Raw genomic sequence first — 18976 nt, forward strand, 5'->3', positions numbered from 1 at the left:
CTTCCAGCTTGAGGTATACAGAAGCCTCTCCTTCCTCAGCCTCAACCAGGCTGTAGTTGCTGTCACTGTCCCACCAGGGTCCCCTCTTGCGTCTCTTTCACAGCACTCCCCATACTTGATGCTCATTTCTCTTTCCTTCTGTTTTGTGAGTCTTATCTCTCTAAACTTTACAATATCTTTTAAACCCAACCTTTCCTCTTTTCTAAGACCTCCTAAAAAACCATGACAGCATCTCTTAAAGTAATTTCTACTTGAGCTATTTTAGTAATGACAAGAATTTGATAAAGCTAAAGTCACGAGAGTGGATCTGAGTAGTGCTTGAAATGGCCTCAAAGCAAAAAAAAAAAAAAAACCATTTTCATCAGCTTCCTTTAAATCCATGCTTGAATTTCTTCATTTTCACCCCAAACTAAATTCTCCAAGCTCTGGAAAACTTAGGGACTGCCTTGGTCCACTTTATTCCTTTATTCTTTTCCCTATGCCTTCTTTGGCCTTCTTTCCAAGCTTTTCTGTCTCTCTGAAAACAGGTTTGTGACTACCTCCAAAGCTAATCTTTCAATAAGTTCAGTATCTGAAGATAGGCTGCTTGTATCAGGATATTTATAAGTGGTGGGTGGGCAATTCCTATTTCCTGGTCCTCATATTGCCACTTGAAAAGGAGTTCCTACACTAATCATATTCCCAGCTTCTCCCTCCATCGCTTATCCAGCCTTCTGCACAGATGGAAAAAGAAGGTGTCTGACTGGTGAGTCTGGAAGGACCCTGGCATGCTCAGCCTAGCCTGCAGGAAGCAATTTTTCTGTCTGCCGTGACAGGACAGCATGGCCTAGACTCCAGCTGTGAGTAAGTCTATTGAGTTTAAGGGTCCATTATGTAATACTACATGTGATCTACAGGCAATGCATGTGGCACTGTGATCGCCGTCTTCCTGACCCCAGGGGACAGAATGCAGAGGTACGCATTCTAACCCTGGAAAGCCTCTCTAAGAATGATGGCTCAGACAGACAGCATCCAGGAATGGAAGTGGGGAAGAGGGGGAGGCAATCGGGCAACCAGAGCACTGAGATGAGGACTGCACAGGGAAGCTGGGATCAGTGGGTTGCCAGGACACCCTCTACATACGGCGTGCCTTCTCAGTTAAAATTCCTCATCCTACCATGGACGAGAAACATCATTTTCCTGAAGGTTTCCCATTGGTTTGACCACAAGCAGACTTCTGCTCATCTAAGAAATCACTTGGGGAACCTCTCTCATATTTTCTGGGGGAAAAATGCAGTGATGTACAATATCACTAAATTAAGATTTGACACTTTTGGCTCAGCCGATGTTTTTGTAACATTTGAATTGTACATAGTCAAGGCAGCTTAATCTTCCCTCAAGTTACAGGGTTGAAGATGCTAACTCGCAAGACTGTGAGAAGACTGGCTGGAGGCTGCATAATAAACAGAGTCAGGGCTATAAACAGAAGACCAACCTCTCGTGCTCCTAATTTATTACTTATCCCACTGAGTCTGGATGCTTCCTAGCCACCAGGGCACATGTGTCTATTATTCCGTCTGGTTTCTTAAGGTCTGAAGTCTGAAAAGAACATCTTTATTGGTAAAGGTGGAGAAAGAGATCCAAGGCTTTCCACCGAAGTCTAGCCTCTGATAAAGGTACAGGCATGGTGATTTGAAGGGGAAGTGATTTTCAGCAAGGCTTTTGATTCAGCCCTCAGGTGACTTACTTTACTGAAAAAAAAAATGAGCAAGACACAACCCTTGGTATAGTGGTACATACGGGGCCAGAATGTGATTTTCAGCATTCTAACAGTATAGTATTGTATTACTTGAAAGTTTCTAAGAGAGTAGATCTTAAAAGTTCTCACCACACACACACACACACACACTCACACAAAGGTAACTAAGTGAAGAGATGGATGTTTTAACTAACCTTATTGTGGTAATTATTTTGCAGTATGTATGTATAACAAGTCATCACACTTACACCTTAAAGATACACAATGTTATATCAGTTATTTCTCAACAAAGCTGGGGAAAAGGATGAATTAAGTTTGGGGGATCTAATGTACAGCATGGTGACTCTAGCTAACAATATTGTATATTTGGCAGCAGAGAATAGAATAAGATGTTAAATGTTCTCACAAGAAACAAAACCATGTTAACTAGGTGAGGTGACATTTTGGCTAACTTGAACATGGCAATCATTTCACATTATATACTCATATCAAATCACATTGTGTGCCTTAAAGCTACACAATGTTAGTTGTCAATTACAACTCAGTAAGGCTGGGAGGAAATAAAAGAATGTGACTTTCAGTCTTTTGAAAATGGATACCAACCTGCATGTCTTTGGCTTTGGAATACCAGTTCCTGTCTAGAAGTGGTAGAGAGCACACACAAAATTATTTCCAGTAAAGCTAATACATAAAACTCATGTTGTCGGTCACCTTTCAGAAATAAAATGCTCCCTATTTTAAGCCAAGATTTGAGGGTGGTATCAGGGTTAGAGAGGAGGAGTCACCAAGATGTGTCCATCATCCCACCCCAAGTGGGGACTCCTGGAGGCTGCAGGCAGCCTGGCAGCCCAGAGCCCACCAGTTTCTTGGCTGCTTCTGAAGCTGCTTGGTCCCAGGAAGACCCCAGAGGACAGCACCAGAAGCCTTCCCTCCCCAGGAAGGCGCACACAGTAGCTGACTGGAAATGCGGGAACTGGATGAGCAGGCCGGGATGTCCTCATTTTCTGGGAGCAACTACAGGTTCCATTTTCTGCTGTGGAAATGGCCTGCTCAATGTCCTGTGTGGTTATATAATAAAGAATGGTCTGGTCTTCCTCCCTGGTTCCTGGCAGGGAGCTTCTAAACCCCTTGTAATGTTCTGAGTGATATAAATATCCTTATTATTCACGAGCGTCTTGGATCGCAACTGAGTTTCTGCAAACGAGGTGACTCATGGTGGGCCACCAAATAGCTTCGGGAGGGGGATGGGTGGTCACCAGAAACACCCACCACATGATTAGGGGTTGGGACTCTGAGCCAGCCTGACCTCAATCAAGCATGCTTGTATAATGAAACCCCAATAAGAATTCTGGAGGCTGACACTCTGTGGAGCTTCCTGGTTAGGAAGGCATCAATGTGCTGGGAGGGTGGCATGCCCCGATTCCACAGGGAGAGGCCCAGAGCTCTGCATTTCGTGCCCTCCCACGCTTTGCCTCCTGGGTCTCTGCGTTTGGGCGTCCTCGATTTGTATCCTTTCTAATAAAATTATAATTGTGAGTATAGCGCTTTCCGGAGTTGTGTGTCATGCCAGACGATTAGCAACCTTGTGGGGGTTGTGGGAACCCCAAAATTAGTAGCTAGTCAGTCAGAGTGCTGGTGGCCTAGGGACCCCCAGAATTTGTGGCTGGCAACTGTAGTGGGGGCAGTCTTGTGGAGGATTAAGCCCTTAACTCATGGGGTTTGCACTAACCGTGGGTGGTCAGTGCCAGAACTGAAGGGCAGTAGACCAAAGGGGTTGAAACAGAGTATGAGCAAGTGAGAAAAACTCTGATGCTCCTGCGTGCAGAGCAGGGGTCTGCACCCTGTGTTTGAGGAATCCCAGTCCTGCAGAGACAGGGTCAGGTTAAGTCTGGAAATGTTTCACACTTATCCCTCATACCAGAGTAATAAAGGCTCTAAAAGTAGTCAAGGTTATGTAGTCAAAAATTTAAATTAAAAAAATAAAGTCACACTCAAAACCATAAAAGTCCTAGATGAAAAGACAGGCAGTAAAATTCTGGACAGTTCTCATACCAATATTTTTCTGATGTATCTCCTCAGGCAAAGGAAACAAAAATAAGTAAACAAATGTGACATCAAACTAAAAAGTTTTTACACAGCAAAAGAAACCATCAACAAAATGAAAAGACAATCCACTGAATAGGAGAACACATTAATCAATGATACATCTGATTAGGGGTTAATATCTAGAATTTATAAAGAACTTATTTACAACTCAACACCAAAAAAAAAAAAAAAAAATCCAATTAAAATATGGGCAAAGGACTTAAATAGACACTGCTCCAAAGAGGACATACAGATGGTCAACAGACATATGAAAAGATGCTCAACATCACTAATCATCAGAGAAATGAAAACTAAAACCACAATGAGATATCACCTCACACCTTTCAGAATCGCTATCATCAATAAATTAACAAACAAGTGCTGCCAAGGATGTGGAGAAAGGGGAACCCTTTTGCACTGTTGGTGGGAATGCAGACTGGTTGCAACCACTATGAAAAGCAGTATGGAGATATCTCCACAAATTAAAAATGGAACTGCCTTATGATCCAGCAATTCCACTTCTGGGAATATATCCAAAGAAGCCTAAAACACTCATTCAAAAGAATACATTCACCCCTACATTCATTGCAGCCAACATCTGGAAGCAGCCCAAGTGTCCACCAATGGATGAGTGGATAGAAATGCTCAACAGATTAGTGGATAGAAACGCTGTGGTACATTTACTCAATGGAATACTACTCGGCCATAAAAAAGAAGGAAATCTTACCTTTTGCCAGTCAGAGAAAGACAAATAGAATATGATTTCACTTATGTGGAATCTAATGAAGAAAATTAACTAACAAACAAAATAGAAACAGACTCATAGAGACAGAGAACAGACTGACAGTTGTCAGAGGGGAGAGGGTTGGGGGGCTGGGTGAGAAAGGTGAAGGGATTAACAACAACAAGGGAACCTCATAGGGAAAGGGGGCTGGGGGAGGTAGGAGAGGGTAATGGGAGGAATGAGTGGTAATGGAAGGACACTTGACCTCAGGTGGTGAAGTCACACAATACAGTATACAGATGATGTGTTGTAGAATTGTACACCTGAAACCTATATAATTTTATTAACCAATGTCAGCCCAATAAATTCAATAAAAAATAAAAAATAATTATATCAGAAAGAATGTAGGGGTAAACTATTAGTGCTGTTTTATTGCATAAATATTCATAATTATAAACAAGTATTATGTATATTTATCACATTTTAAAATAATTAAAATAAAAGTAAGAATTCCCTAACCAAAATAAAGTCCCTGAAAACCTTCACAATTGTAACTTGAATGTCAAAAGGGTAAGTTTTGGCTCCATCATTTATTAACATTTTTAAACAACCTAATGATGGAGTAGAGAACATGTTCATTTTTTATCTGCAGATGACTCCAACCTAGGATTCCTAGAAAAGAAGGTGAAAGCAGGAAACCCAATGGTGGGAGCGGGGAGGGAGGGTTCCAAACAGTGCCGATGAGAAACATTTGGTGGGCCAGGTGCATAGGTAGGGAGGCAGAGGTGAACAAGATGACGCAGCCCTTGCCAACGTGGAGACAGACATGAAATAAATAATTACACAAGTGACAATGTAATCTCAATTATGACAGGTACTAGAGTAAGAGGTACTATACCAGCATGAAAGTGGAGGGAACTAAGTAGGTCCGAAGCCAGTCTGAGGAATTGGTTGGAGAAGGTGTTCCTGAGAAGGTGATACTTAAGTAGTGACCTGAAGAATGAGCTGCGGGTGGTGGGGAGGGCAGCAGTATTCCAGGGAGAGGCAACTGCACATGGGAAGGCTCTGAGGCAGGTGGGAAGGGTGTGGTACATTCGAGGAACAGAGTGAAGTCTGTGTGGCTGGAACTCAGTGTGAGAGAGAGAGTGACAAGAAAGCAAGAGTTGAAGGCCATAAGGGGATGGGAGTCAAATCATGCGGGGACACTATAAGGATGCTTGTCTTCATGCCAAAAGACATGGAGAACCACTGAAGGACTGTAAAGAAGGCCTACCAGGGTCAATCTGAATTTTAATAAGATCACATGGCCTGCAGTTAAGATGAGATTTGAGAAAGGTTAAAATGGAAGCAGGAAGACTGGTTAAAAATCCATTGCCATTGTGTAGGTGAAAGATTACCCAACTGGTAGCAAAGAAAGTGAAAGAGGTAAAGGCTATCAAAATTCAAAGACTGAATATGCTTATCGAGCATAAAGTAAAAACTAGGCATAATATTATTTTATATTAAAAAGGAAGTTAGAATGTGGGTATGGTCTTGAACTAATCTCTTCTGTTTGTATTCACCACTGGGTAGAACCCTATTAGAACATTGCTGCAGTTTCCGGAACGTACGGAAGGTGTGGAAACCTGGACATTATCAACAGATTGATACCTCCATGTTGGACATATGCAGAAGAAACAGTTGGAGAAAATGTGCTTAATAACCCAGAGAAAACTGAAGTATGGCTTGACTCATTCACTGAGAATGCTCTAAGGGAGAGGCCGCTGGTTTCTCAAACTTCGTATGCAATCAAATAAACTAGAAAGTTTGTTAAAATCTCTAGGCCCGATCCCAGAGATCCTGATTTCAACAGTGAAGAGTCCAACCAGTGCTTCCCGTATTCCCCTCATGATGCTGAAGCAAATGGTGCTCTGACCACACTTTGAGAGGTGCTGGGGTCCTGCCCTCAAATGTCAGACACAAGTCACAGGCCAATGATCGAAGTCCAGGAGAGCGGATCCGTGGGGCCATGCAGGAGGATTGCTCAATTCTACGTGGGGGATTAGAGTGGGGGCTAGGGTAAAGCAGTCAAGGAAGGCTTGGGAAGAAGTCTTTAAGGATGTGAAGAATTTTTCACACCCGAAAGTCTTCAGCAAAGTATAAGAGAAAACTATACCCAAAACATTGCCTGTCACCCCTCATCTCAGGGCTAAGTGCTTTGCAGGCCTTTTTTTTATCTGAAACATGTAAAGGAGTTTCACAATTTTTGTTCTCTATTAATGGAATTTAATTAAAACATTTTCTATGTTCACATATTTCAAAGTATTAAGATCTGCATAGTCATATTTCCTACCGCTAAAATTAACTTAGTTTAGCCAACACCTGAATTTCTGGGACTATATGTGGTCAGTGTTTGGTGAATGAATGAATGATTGGATGAAAATATTAATGCAAGAAATAAATTGGTATTACTATATTGTTAGATTTCCTTATTTAGAGCTCTACTTATTGATCAAAATGGCAAGTTTTTACTTAAGTATGTTTCTGCTTTTAGGCAGTATAATGGATTTTAGAAAACCTCTCAAGTAGTTCTTACTCTTAGAGGAGCCGTGAACACTCAGTTTCTCAAGGAATTTAGCTAGAAATTAAGGAGAATATTGACCTACCCCCCAGATAGTATATCCCCAGTCTATCCTAAAAGCACACCTAGATCAATTTCTCTCCTAATGAAAGGTCAATAAATAGGAACTTTTTACTCAATGTACAGTCCAATAGTACATTAACACTTCCTTTAGAAGTTTAGCCGGAAATGAACACATGATGAGAACAATGTTAACCATAAAGGAAGCTACAAAAAGGGACAAGAACTTTCCAGACCAAAGTATAGCAACAAAGACTGGGAGAAATGAACAGCTTTAAAAAAAAAATGATAGCACAGCTATGGCCTATGAAGTTCAGGAAGGTCTATCAAAAGATCCATATCTTCTGAAATTCAAAATGATTTTATTCTTCTGAAACATATCAAAGACCAACATGTGACTTCTATGATGAGAATACCAGGAATAAATCAAAAAAGCAAATTTATATCCTATAAAATCAAACGGCCTACTTATATAAAGTGATCAAATCTCTCTGAATTTTAGGATGTGAAATAGTTTAAAACCCAAATTATGTAATATTCTTCTCCCAAAGAGTCACATTATTATTTCAGTGTGTTTTTGTAGTCTTAATATAATTTATTTTTATTTAAAATGATTTTATGGCCCTAGTAACTTAAGATTGAAAAAAAAGGGGGGGGGGGTCGTAAAAAGCAAAGTAATTTATCCAAGGATAGACATCAGAGCCAGGAAAAGGATTCCTGTCTCCAGTCTTCTTACTCAAGTGATACTTTTGCAGGTTTAAAATCTCTTCCCCAAAGGAAAAAAGGTATTACTTATTAAATGAGGTTTATATGGAGGACCACATTAATCTAATTTTCTCTAATTTTCTATAGGCATTCAAAGAATCACAGAATGAGAGATAAAAGGGACCATATAGTGCAAGGCCATTCCCTCTAAAATATCCCAGAGAGATGGAAGTATTGGAAGGAAACTCAAAAACCTTCAAGTTCAACTGTGTGCTATAATTACTTATTTAATTGTCTGGTTTCCGATTTCCAATTTCTGTGAGGACATAATGGGATTCTCTTGTTCACTGTGCATCAAGCACAGTGCTTAGAACATAGTAGGGATTCAATAAACATTTGCAGAAGGGCTGAATTAAGAAATCTTTTCATTTGTAGATGAGAAAACTATAGCTGGGACAAGTAAAGTGATCTGCTTTGAGGTCAAAATTTGAGGTCTCCCAGTCTCACCAGCCAGGGCTCTTGCCACTCTACTCATTTTCACCCTTGACCATCAAATCTTCAATAAGGAAAACCCATCCCACTCTAGACATTTCTGTTACCTTGGTCCAATGGCATTACACAGAGAAAGCTTATTTGCTAAGTGGCAGTCTTCAAATAAGTGGAGACAACTCTTGGGTATTCCCTATCCCAGGTCATATTTGCCTGGCATGGTATTTAGTACCTTCACTATCCTTTCATGGGTCAACAGATGTGGCTGTTTGTTCTACAAGAGCAGCATCTATAACTGAAATGTCCAGTTCTGGTCACAGCAGAACACAATGAGAATATGATCTCTCTTATTAGACCTGTTGTGCATGCTTTTTTGATGTAACCACAGCAGCACAGATTCTGACTTCCTATTGCCTCATTGGTATGCCTGCTGTGCTTCTGTTAGATCAGGTGTCCTCTACCTTCTATCTCTGCAGTTAATTTTCTGCATGTAAGTGTGGGACTATCTATTTATCCCTACTAAATCATATTTTGTTTGGTCCATTCCTTATCTAGTGTTTCAGAATCTGGATTCTGTCATTCAGCATATTAGTTGTCTGACCTAGTTTTGGGAGCACAACAAATCTGATAAGTATGCCTATGATATCTTTATCAAGGTAATTATTGTCCTATCTGGGCAAGTAATAAAAATAGCTAATCCTCATATTTATGTGCCAGGCACAGTTCCAAGCCCTGTTAACTTATTTTAGTCTCCTGCAAACTTATAATGTAGATGTGATTATTTATTTTCTCACATCTGAGATTTAAAAATAGAGATACAGAGAGGTTAAGTAATTTATCCAGGGTCAAACAGTTGGTGAGCAGCAGATCTGGAAACCCGGGCAGTCTGATGCCAGAGTTCTTGATCTTAATTACTGAATTATGCTGCCTCTCATTATTACCATGTACCTTTACTGACAGCCTCCTAGGCTGACAGGGATCCACTAGTCAACAATCCTTGGGGAAAGCTGCCAATCATTCACAAAATTATGTAACTATAATTTCTGATAACCAAGTTTCTCTGTCTTGAGGGTTTTGTCAAATGCTTTTCTGAAAACTAAGTGCTACACAGCAACAATTTTCAACCTTTTTCATCTCATGGCACACATAAACTAATTACTAAAATTCTGCGGCACACCAAAAAATTATTTTTCCCTATGTGAGAAAAAAATGGGTATAATTTTGATTCATTCACATCAGATAGCTATTGTTGTGTTGGCTGTTGTCATTTTTTAATTTGACAATCTAAGGGAAAAGAGGTCAGTGCACCTGACAAAACAGTCAGGTATTGTATGTTTTAAAACTTCTTGCAGCTCTGGCTGGTGTGGCTCAGTGGGCTGAGTGTTGACCTGCGAACCAAAGGGTCGCTGGTTCGATTCTCAGTCAGGACACATGCCTGCATGTGGGCCAGGTCCCCAGTTGGGGGCATGAGAGAGGCAACCACACCTTGATGTTTCTCTCCCTCTCTTGCTCCCTCCCTTCCTCTCTCTAAAAATAAGTAAAGTCTTAAAAAACAAAACAAAACAAACAAAATGGCTACTATATATAGCATAAACCTGACCTGTCTAATAATCCCTCATTTTCCTTCATGCAGCCTCAAGCAGACTATGAAGTCTCGGGGTTCCAGCCCATTTCTATGCTTCTTTCATATCTCCCAGAGCACCTACTACATGAGCACACAACAGAAATTCAAGTTTTATCCTTGACAGGTAGTAAAAGCCAAGATCTCTCCCTGAGTTTAATTCTGTAGGAAGTATAAGGATGAAATTTAAAATGGGGAAATGAGGGGAAAGAGCACTTTAGTTCCTCAGCTTTCAAATTCCCTGCCACAGGATTCTCTGACATAAGCAGAGACAGGATGTATTGATCGCCAAGCCAGCAGCCATAAGAGCTTAACCCCTTATCTCCCAGTCCCACTCTCCTGCTCACCCCTTTCAGGCCCTTCATACGGGGATTCTACAAGTCTTTGAAAAGCACTGCCTGTCCCTCACCTTACTTGCATATCCCAAGGTGCCTGGCAGAGCATGTGTGTGGTACCATGAGGAGTTTAATAAATGCTTGTGGAAATGAACCCTCCACCGAACTCCAGTAAGGATTTTATTGTCAGCAACCCCTCCGTGGGTCAATAAGACTTAGCCCTTCAGGATAAGCACACACACACACTGGAAATTTCTCCACTGAAGGCAACAATCCCATACAGCAAAAACCAAAAAGACTTAGACAATGCAAGGTGAGAAGACAGCAGGGACTAAACAATTCTCGTTTACCTAAGCTGTTTATATGATACTGGGCGGGGGCGGGGGATATATAAATTTTCCTTCATTGTCTTTTTCTCATCCAATTGGTTACCTGTCTATTCTTTAACTGAAATCAATTTTCACCTCACTACCATTCCTAGCAAGTGGGAGACAAATTTGGAAATAGTAGTAAAGACAGGAATTGGAGGTATCAAGGAAAGTCCATTTTTTTTCTTTGTCTCATTTCCTTAGGAAATCTGGCACTTCTGCAGCTGGAGTATATTCCAATTTTTCATGTGGAAATCAAAACAGATTTTGGCTACATTAGAACATTGGTTTTTTAAGAGCATAATATACAACTTCCCTTCCTAACACTTAAAAACCTACAGATCTTCCTTTACCTAGACTCACATGCATTATCAGTTTCCACATTTAATTTCTCTTTTTCCTAAGAATTGCTATTCTGCATGATTTACTCCAAGGCCAATAAGTAACTAAGTAGGCCCAACTCAGAAATATTGCTTACTTTCAGACTGGCAGCTACTTAATGAATAATTAACCACCTCATACTTTCTATCGGGGATGCTTGTATTACCAGGGTAAAGGTATCCTTTATGTCTAAACAATGTCATAAAACAGGCCTTTGCCAGAAAGACACTCTCATTTATCACATGAAATGCCAAGTGGTATTAACAAGGTCGATACTGTTTGTTTAATATATTTTGCTTTCATAGGGGCTTGAAATGATTTGTTTTTGCAGCTGTAACAAGAGTTAAATTAGGGATTTAGTTCTGGTTTAGTTAGTTGAGCATATATAAAAAAACAGAGGCTATTAATTATCTGCCTGGAGGGCTTTGGTCATCTTCCCACAATTTACAGCATCCTTGGAGTACCGAGTTACACCACAAGCGGCCAGATTCTATCCACAAATAATCAAGCCTCACTTTTCAGGAACTAAGGGGAGACTAAATAATTCAAATTTCTACTTCTTACTGCCCAACGCCCCCTCCACAACACGTAAATGCTATTAGTGCACACACATTTTTAAAAACTTGAGTAAGGAATTGAAGAGAAAATCTTAGTTCAAGACTAGTCAGACATCCGTTCTCACAGTTGAGAAACTTAAAAAAACACTTTTCTGACCTTAAAGCACCAATAATCAGCCCCTTCCTCCTCCTCTCTTCTCACATTGCTGTTTTGCCTTAAATGGAGCAGGGGGAAAGGAGGAAGTTTGCTCCAAAGATAAACTTGTCAAAAGCCTGCACTACAATACTAATTCCTCTTTACCTGTTTGTGAATGTCAGCTGGGAGCAAGTGCTGGAAAGTTTTGGGGGGAAAATGCAAGGGGGGGAGAGAGGAAGGAGGTGGGGGGCAAAGAAAAACTGGAGGGCAATTCAAACAAAAGTGAAATCACACACACACACACACACACACTCAGACACACAGAGAAGGAAAAAATGCTCCCCCCAGCTCAGGTCCTAACAACATACTTCTTTATCAGAGGTTCATTGTCAATCAATTAGCCGAGGCAGCAGGGGTCTGTGAGGTGGGGGCACCCCAGGAGACAATGGGCAGCCCTGTTGTATTACTATTTAATCACTTTTGCTAAATAAATAGAGCAGCCCCAAGGTGCTGTCATGTCAAGGGAATTTATAACAAAAAAAAAAAAAACAACTTCATTTTTCATTGGTCATTCCTTTTCTTCCCCTTCAGGACAAGAGCGGGTTATTACTGTAGCCTTAAGTTCCATCTTTGTGTTTCTTGCCTTTGATTCCCACTCGGACCCTGCCACTTTCTGGCACTAATTTGTCAGGCTGAACAAAGAGAGGATTTGTACCTCCTGTAAGGTCTCAATTAGGAATGGCTTCTGCTGTATTATGTGCCATTCAGAGAGGACACAATGCCGGTAATTACAGGAATTTGCACTAAATGGCTGAAGAATTCACAGCAAACCCCCCACCCCAACCTTGGGCTTACCCCTCCCAAGGGCTGGGGGGAAAAAAAGGAAAGCAAAAAAGCTCTTAAAGCCAGAGAGACATAATTACCAACAGCAGTCCCAAAAGGTTAAACAGCAGCCAGAGGAGTTAAACCACAGAAACTGACAGTGTGAAAATGGTGGAGGGGATCCCCAGGGCTCCCTGATTTTTTCCTCGCTGTCTCTTCCGTTAACATTTTCAACTTCAGTACAGAAGCAGGAGCACTGTCCCACAGCAGGCCGGCTGATTTCACTACCAGATTACAAAGCAATAACCAAAGGGCGCTTTAAAAGGTAAGCTTTGCATCTGCCTGTTGCAACTACAGACAAGGCCTTGGGCCCTCTTATTATAGTGCTGTACTCAACTGCTAGGTTTCTTGATTACTGGGAAATTACAGGAAAAATATCTGTGTGTACTAGTGCCAAGAAAACCATGTTATCTATTGAGAGGAAAGAGGTATGTACACATGTCTAATTCCTGAAGAAAACAGGGCTGCTGCCTCATAACCTAATTTATACAGCTCTTTGTGAACAACCTAACTTAGAACCACTTACAGGTACATACTTTACAAATATTTTAATAAGCCACATAATCATTTGGTTAAGCATTAATATTTTAATACCACAGATTCCCCACTGCCAAACACCATTTAGAATCCCAATCAGAAGCTTCCCCAAAGAAGTGCACCTCTTTTTCTGCTACAGAGGAGTTTCTGAAAAGCCGTACTAAAGCACCACCAAATTAATATTCTTAAATACCACTATCATCCTGTGCCCCTCTGCTCAGGAGCCTTCTGTAGCTTCAGGGCGAAATGTTAAGTTCAACCTTGCCAAAGTGCCCCTTTTTTCATAGGTCAGAAATGACCAAATACCTGCAATTTCACAGAGTTCCACTCGGCACTGCCCGACAGTCCTCTAATTCCGCGGCTGGGCGGGCCTTCTCGAGCTCTTGTCACAGTGGCCATTTGGCACTCATGATGTGATTATTTGATGGATGTCTATCTTCCCTAGTGGACTGCAAGCTCCACAAGAGCAGGGACCAGGCCAGCTTCCTAGCAGCACTGACTTGCCCAGGTGCACCAAGTCTCGGACACGTGGTCAGAAACTGGGCACACAATCAATGGTAAAATGAATGGAGGAAATTAATTTTCAAAGGCACGTTCAGGAAGAGGGAACAGCATGTGTAAAGGCCACGGAGGCATGAATGACCAAGGAGGGTCCCAGAACAGCCAGCAGACCCCACGGCTGGGGCTTCCCAAGCACAGGGCAGCCGTGGAGCTAAAGAAGAGGCCTTGGGACAAACCACACATAATCAAATACAACTATAAAAAGTTCAAGCGCATGTTAAGAAATATACAGTTATACATAAGCATGTATTTGCAAAACCATAACCTCAGACATTTTTGGATGGTTGCAGTCCATTTTCTCTGCAGGGGCGCTTTCAGTTTCAAGGAAGAATATAGAAAATTCTTCACCTACAGAAAGAATTCAGTGCAATAAGGCCAACTGCACTATTTTGTAGAGTGAAAAGCCAACATTTGTGGCTCCCCTGAATAGCAACTGAATGACATCATTAATAAAAAGCTACTCAGTGCAATCTTCCACTTTTAAGGTTTATTCATCAAAAATATTTAAAGGGAGAGGGAGTAAGTGGACATAAAAACTTACAGTCTAAAAAGGCTCACTAAAACCATGAAATATTGTGAATTCGCTTCTCCTTAAAATAATAGATAAAGCCAAGGTTCAACTAAAAACAATTTACAGTACTGGACTTTTTGGCCTTCTGGAAGGTAAACATGGCCATGTAACCAGCGTTTTCACCGAATGAGTGTTTTTATGAGGATGCAAAGTTAGGGAACACAAGTACTACACGAAGAAGCAGCTGGTTTAGATTAACTGTGTTTGTGAGAAACATAGATCAATTTTTAAAGTTCCATCTGCTATAATAATCTTTGATATAATGAACAGCCTCCCAAGTAATTTAAAAAACATTCAGAGCTTTGCTTAACAAGTTACTGCCTTTTTCTTTTGAGACTCTGCCCCCTACAGGAGACGAAATATTCCTACCTGAGATAGGAAACAACTATTCCATGCGCCAGCAATTAAGGAAAATGAAAAGCAACCCAGGAAAATCACATGTACCACAAAGCAACTGAATGTAGCAGTTTCTGATGGAACAGGGAGCAATGAAATGAAATTAACACGTCTGACTTAGGAATTGGCTGCACTGTACAAATTAGGATCGATTTTCCCCTACCCCAAATTAAAAACCTACCTATGCCCTATTAAAACTCCAAACCAAAACATGAAGGTAAAAGCTGAGTGAAGCAAATGAGACTTAGACTACAATACCCCTGTCTCCTGGATTCCCTACTACCAACCTATGCTCCAGCCAGCCAAATTTAGCAAACGCAGCAAAGGGAGGCACCCTAAAATATGGAACCCAAAGCAGCTCTATCCCTGCCCATTATCTAAACCTTTTCCTATTTTTTTCCTTTACCCTGCCTCTTCTACTCACCTTTTTTGTCTTTTTTCCTGTTTTCATTCCTCTACTGCCAGATGCAGTGGGCCTGCTGAATGGCACCCTCTACCTGCATTTCTCCTTCCTCTGTGTATAAAAACGCTACTAACACAGCACAGAACAGTGTGCGCTTCTGCAGGAAGCAAACTTATGAGAGGGAGGTGAATTAGGTGACAACTAGGTAACAATCCTTATGTTACACCTGAGGCTTTTCTTCCCTTTTTACTGGAAAATTCCCAATTCAGCTACCCTCTTCCCCACTGGAGAACTAAGCTGAGCTGTCCTCCCTGATTCTAATAACAAAACAGATTTGTTGACCCTGTCAACAATCTAGAGCCAGAGAAGTATACTGTAATTCCAGAATATCGACGAAGCGAGCACTCAGTGAACGACTGTTGAATGTCTGAAATATCCGATATTTACTAGTATAATTAGATATCGAAATACCAATAATTTCTAAAGAACTGCACTACAACCAGTGTCTCCTTATTTCAAAACCATTTTCAAAAGTAGAGGGCTGGCTTAAGACAGGCCTGCAGATATGCATGTATGCACATTGCCTCTCACGGCGTCCTTGCTGCCATCATAACTAACCTAAATTCAAAACAGGAGTTTTCAGTGTGCTATCACTATTTGATGACTTTTCAATAGAGGAGCAAACACAGATTTTAAAATCTGGTCTTGGTGTGCAGTGAGCTTCTCGTGCATTTTTAAACAATATACTTAAATCTGATATACTTGAATTAAAATCTTCCCAATTAAAGTTCCTTCCAAGGTAAATTTCTTGTCACAAATAGTGGGGTTTAGCAAAAAGGGAAATCATTTGATTTTGTTTATAGTAGGTATATAGATTTGGTTTATAGTGAAGGTCTTTTTCTTTCCAGTTTATTGCTTTGGGGAAGGTGAGAGGAATGGGGAGTAGGGGAGAGACGCAGCAACAGGACTTTAAGAAATAACAGATCACTGGCCTTGAACTCTACTTCATGTCTCACCTTCCCATAGCAGTTCCAAAAGGCTGGGGCTTCCCCAAGATGAGGCACAGGCCCATCATGACTCAGAGGTCATTTGCTCTCTTACTCACATCCACATTGCTGGCAAGGCTGACTCTGTAGACTCTACCTTAACAGGATTTGACAAGGTCATGACTGATGACAGTTACTGACCAGGGACATTTTCCTTGCCTAAGGATGTTAGCAGTCAGCTTTAGGCCTGAATGTCTCTTATGAGACAATCTGTGACATCAACAGTCATAGTGACCTTTATTTAAGGGAGTGGAGGAAGCAGAATCACAGCAGACTCAGGAAGCCTGCAGTCTAGTCTGGTAATGTTTCGGCAAAGCCATTTTGATGCAATGGGGTCTACCATCTCTGCTTCTATACTTACTTCACCAGCATTATATGAAGACAAACAGATGTTCTAATATAGCTTTTTAAACAAGGAGCTGTGACTGAATTCCAGTTGTGAGATTCAGAATTGTTTAATAAGCTTTAGGCTAAAAATCTGCTTCATACCTGCACATTTGAAACTCTGAGCAGTGAGTCCTCGTTCCAAAGACAAAGTCGTCAGAATGCTGAGGAAGCTGGTGGTCACGGACTGACGTTTGTTCTTCCTGAGCTCCGGCCCACCCATCTGATCCTTGGGCTTGTTCCTCAGTGTGACCTGCAGGCTCTGCTCTGAACTCCTCGCCACATTGGCTGCTGTTTTCAGAGCCTCCATCCACTCCTGAGCCCTCTGCCGGGTCTCAGCACGAAGGCGGAGGACACCCTGGGGGAAAATGACTTGAAAGCAAGAGTCACAATCATCCAGGTTGTCCATCTGGACAGCCAGACACACATCCACGTTGTAGCTCAGCAGGGGATCCTCATCTAGCTTGCCGGGCTGAAACGCCATAAGGCAGGCCCGGCTCAGCACAAATGTAAATGCCTTCCAGTTGTTCTGGATGGTCAGCCTGTACAGCGTCCCGGACTTGAGGATGTTTTGGTACTGTTTGGGGCTGTCCAACACAGGGGACCGCATGAGCGGCTCACTGGGTTTCTTTTGTAAACAATGATTCTGTGTATAGTCAAAAGGACAGCCAAGCCCTGGCGAGTTGGCCAGCTCACCCTGCCGCCCCGCACAACCAGGCACGGAGGCGTGCACAACTTCCCAGAGCTTCTGCCCCCAGTCCAAAGCCTCCCACGGTGACTCTGCCTTCAGCTGTAGCTGAGTGTTGTCATACAGAACGGTGTCCACCAGCCTGGCCTCGAGGCTGCCCAGAACAGAGATGCTCTGGAAGTGCGACAGCTGGAACGTGGCGTGGAGGTTTTGATTCCCACTGCTGTCGAGGCTGTAGAAGCACAGGTTGTAAGGGGAGAGTTCTGCGTAACAGCTTTGCCAGTAGCTGTCGTGGTCCTTCCTAATCTCCAGGTACCCCTTCTTCAGAATGTTTGGGAATGCCTGCTTGTGTTCTAGAAGGAAAAAATAAAATAAAAAAGCAATGCATTAATTCAACAATGAGAACAAGTCAAATGAGATGAAAAGGCAGGTGCAAGAAACCAAGTAGATAAGGGGTCAACACCTTTCCGGTTCGAACTAAACTCAGTAGAAGGAGTAACGTCCCACATAGTAGTACCTAACTGACAAGATGTATTTGGAGAACATCTGAGGTCTAAAAGCTAAACTAGGGTGGAATTACAAATACAAGAGTAAGTACTGGGGAGAAGAGCAATGTCAACGTGACATGCAGAGGTCTGTGTGGAAAACAGAAATACTGGGGAAAATGTGACTATCTATGCCTTGCAGTCCCATGAAACAATTACACTTGGCCAGGCTTTCTTGTTTTCGGAGTACCATCCTACAGAGTGTCAATACACGAGACAGAATGTTCCTCCTGCCACCCGACCTAACTCTCTGCTAATCCTCATCTTTCTTTAGGGTGCTGAAGCCAGGAAGGGTCAATGGAAAGGACAGAGCAGGAAGCATGCTGCTCACAGACTCCCATTTCTCAGACGGCTCCATTAGTCTTCAAGGCCAGTTATTGAGCGTTCAGTCTTATAACCAGTTCTCCACACTTGACTCAACTGGCTCTCCTTTTAGGTCTCAGCTTAGATAGCAGTTCTTGCTCACCTCTGAGCCTGACTGTGCTTATGCTGCACCCCCTCCACCTGCAATGCTCCTTCCCCCACCTCCACCAGCTACCACACACTTAGCCTCCACTCAGCTCCCCCCTCTTCCAGAAAGGGGTTTTGTCCTGACTCCCCTACCCCCACTCCCTGGCCTGCACACACACACCCCTGTGTCAGTATCAGGTATCCCTACTATATTATTCCTCTTCAATGGACTCTTATCAAGCTGTATTATAATTGTTCATTTAAATATCAAAACAAGTAAAAGACATTTTGAGGTGGCTTTTTTTTAAATCTGTCCTCCCCACTGAGGGCAGGGGTGATGTCTGTCTTTTCATCCTCATATCATAGCACATAATGCAATGCCTGGTGCACAGTAGGTACTTTAAAAGAACTTAATGAATTAGAAGTAAAGCTTCCAGCATAATGCCCTGCATATAGTAGATATAATTTCCTTCCCTCCCGCTCTGTTTCAAAAGTTTATCTGGTCATGCCATCTTTAATCAATGACTGGCTGCAATATATACAAGCTTAGTACTGTAATAAAAAGAGATGTCACTTGGGAGAGTTCTTGATACTTTTCTCAGGCATGAAAATGACAACTATGCAAGAATAAGCAGTCCTCTCTGCTAGAGATTTTTATTTCTGAGATGTTTCTATCTCTTTGCTGACACACATAGAAGACAGTCATAAGCTAATTGAGTCATTCCCTACAGAAGACAAGTCACACTCCCAAAGG

At 41.8% G+C, this 18976-nt stretch overlaps 1 protein-coding gene across 1 annotated transcript in view; it reads right to left on the reverse strand.

Annotated features, from left to right (window-relative positions):
* Nucleotides 1-18976, reverse strand: part of PLEKHM3 (pleckstrin homology domain containing M3) — a 170390-nt gene that overhangs the window by 118113 nt on the left and 33301 nt on the right. Inside the window, exon 3 of the mRNA XM_090282988.1 lies at nucleotides 16645-17580. Within this exon, the coding sequence (XP_090139114.1) occupies nucleotides 16645-17580 (936 nt within the window). The remainder of the gene's footprint in view (nucleotides 1-16644; nucleotides 17581-18976) is intronic.

This window comes from Furipterus horrens, unplaced genomic scaffold, assembly GCF_987537825.1.
Source record: "Furipterus horrens unplaced genomic scaffold, mFurHor1.1.pri manual_scaffold_1, whole genome shotgun sequence".
NCBI classification, from domain to species: Eukaryota; Metazoa; Chordata; class Mammalia; order Chiroptera; family Furipteridae; genus Furipterus; species Furipterus horrens.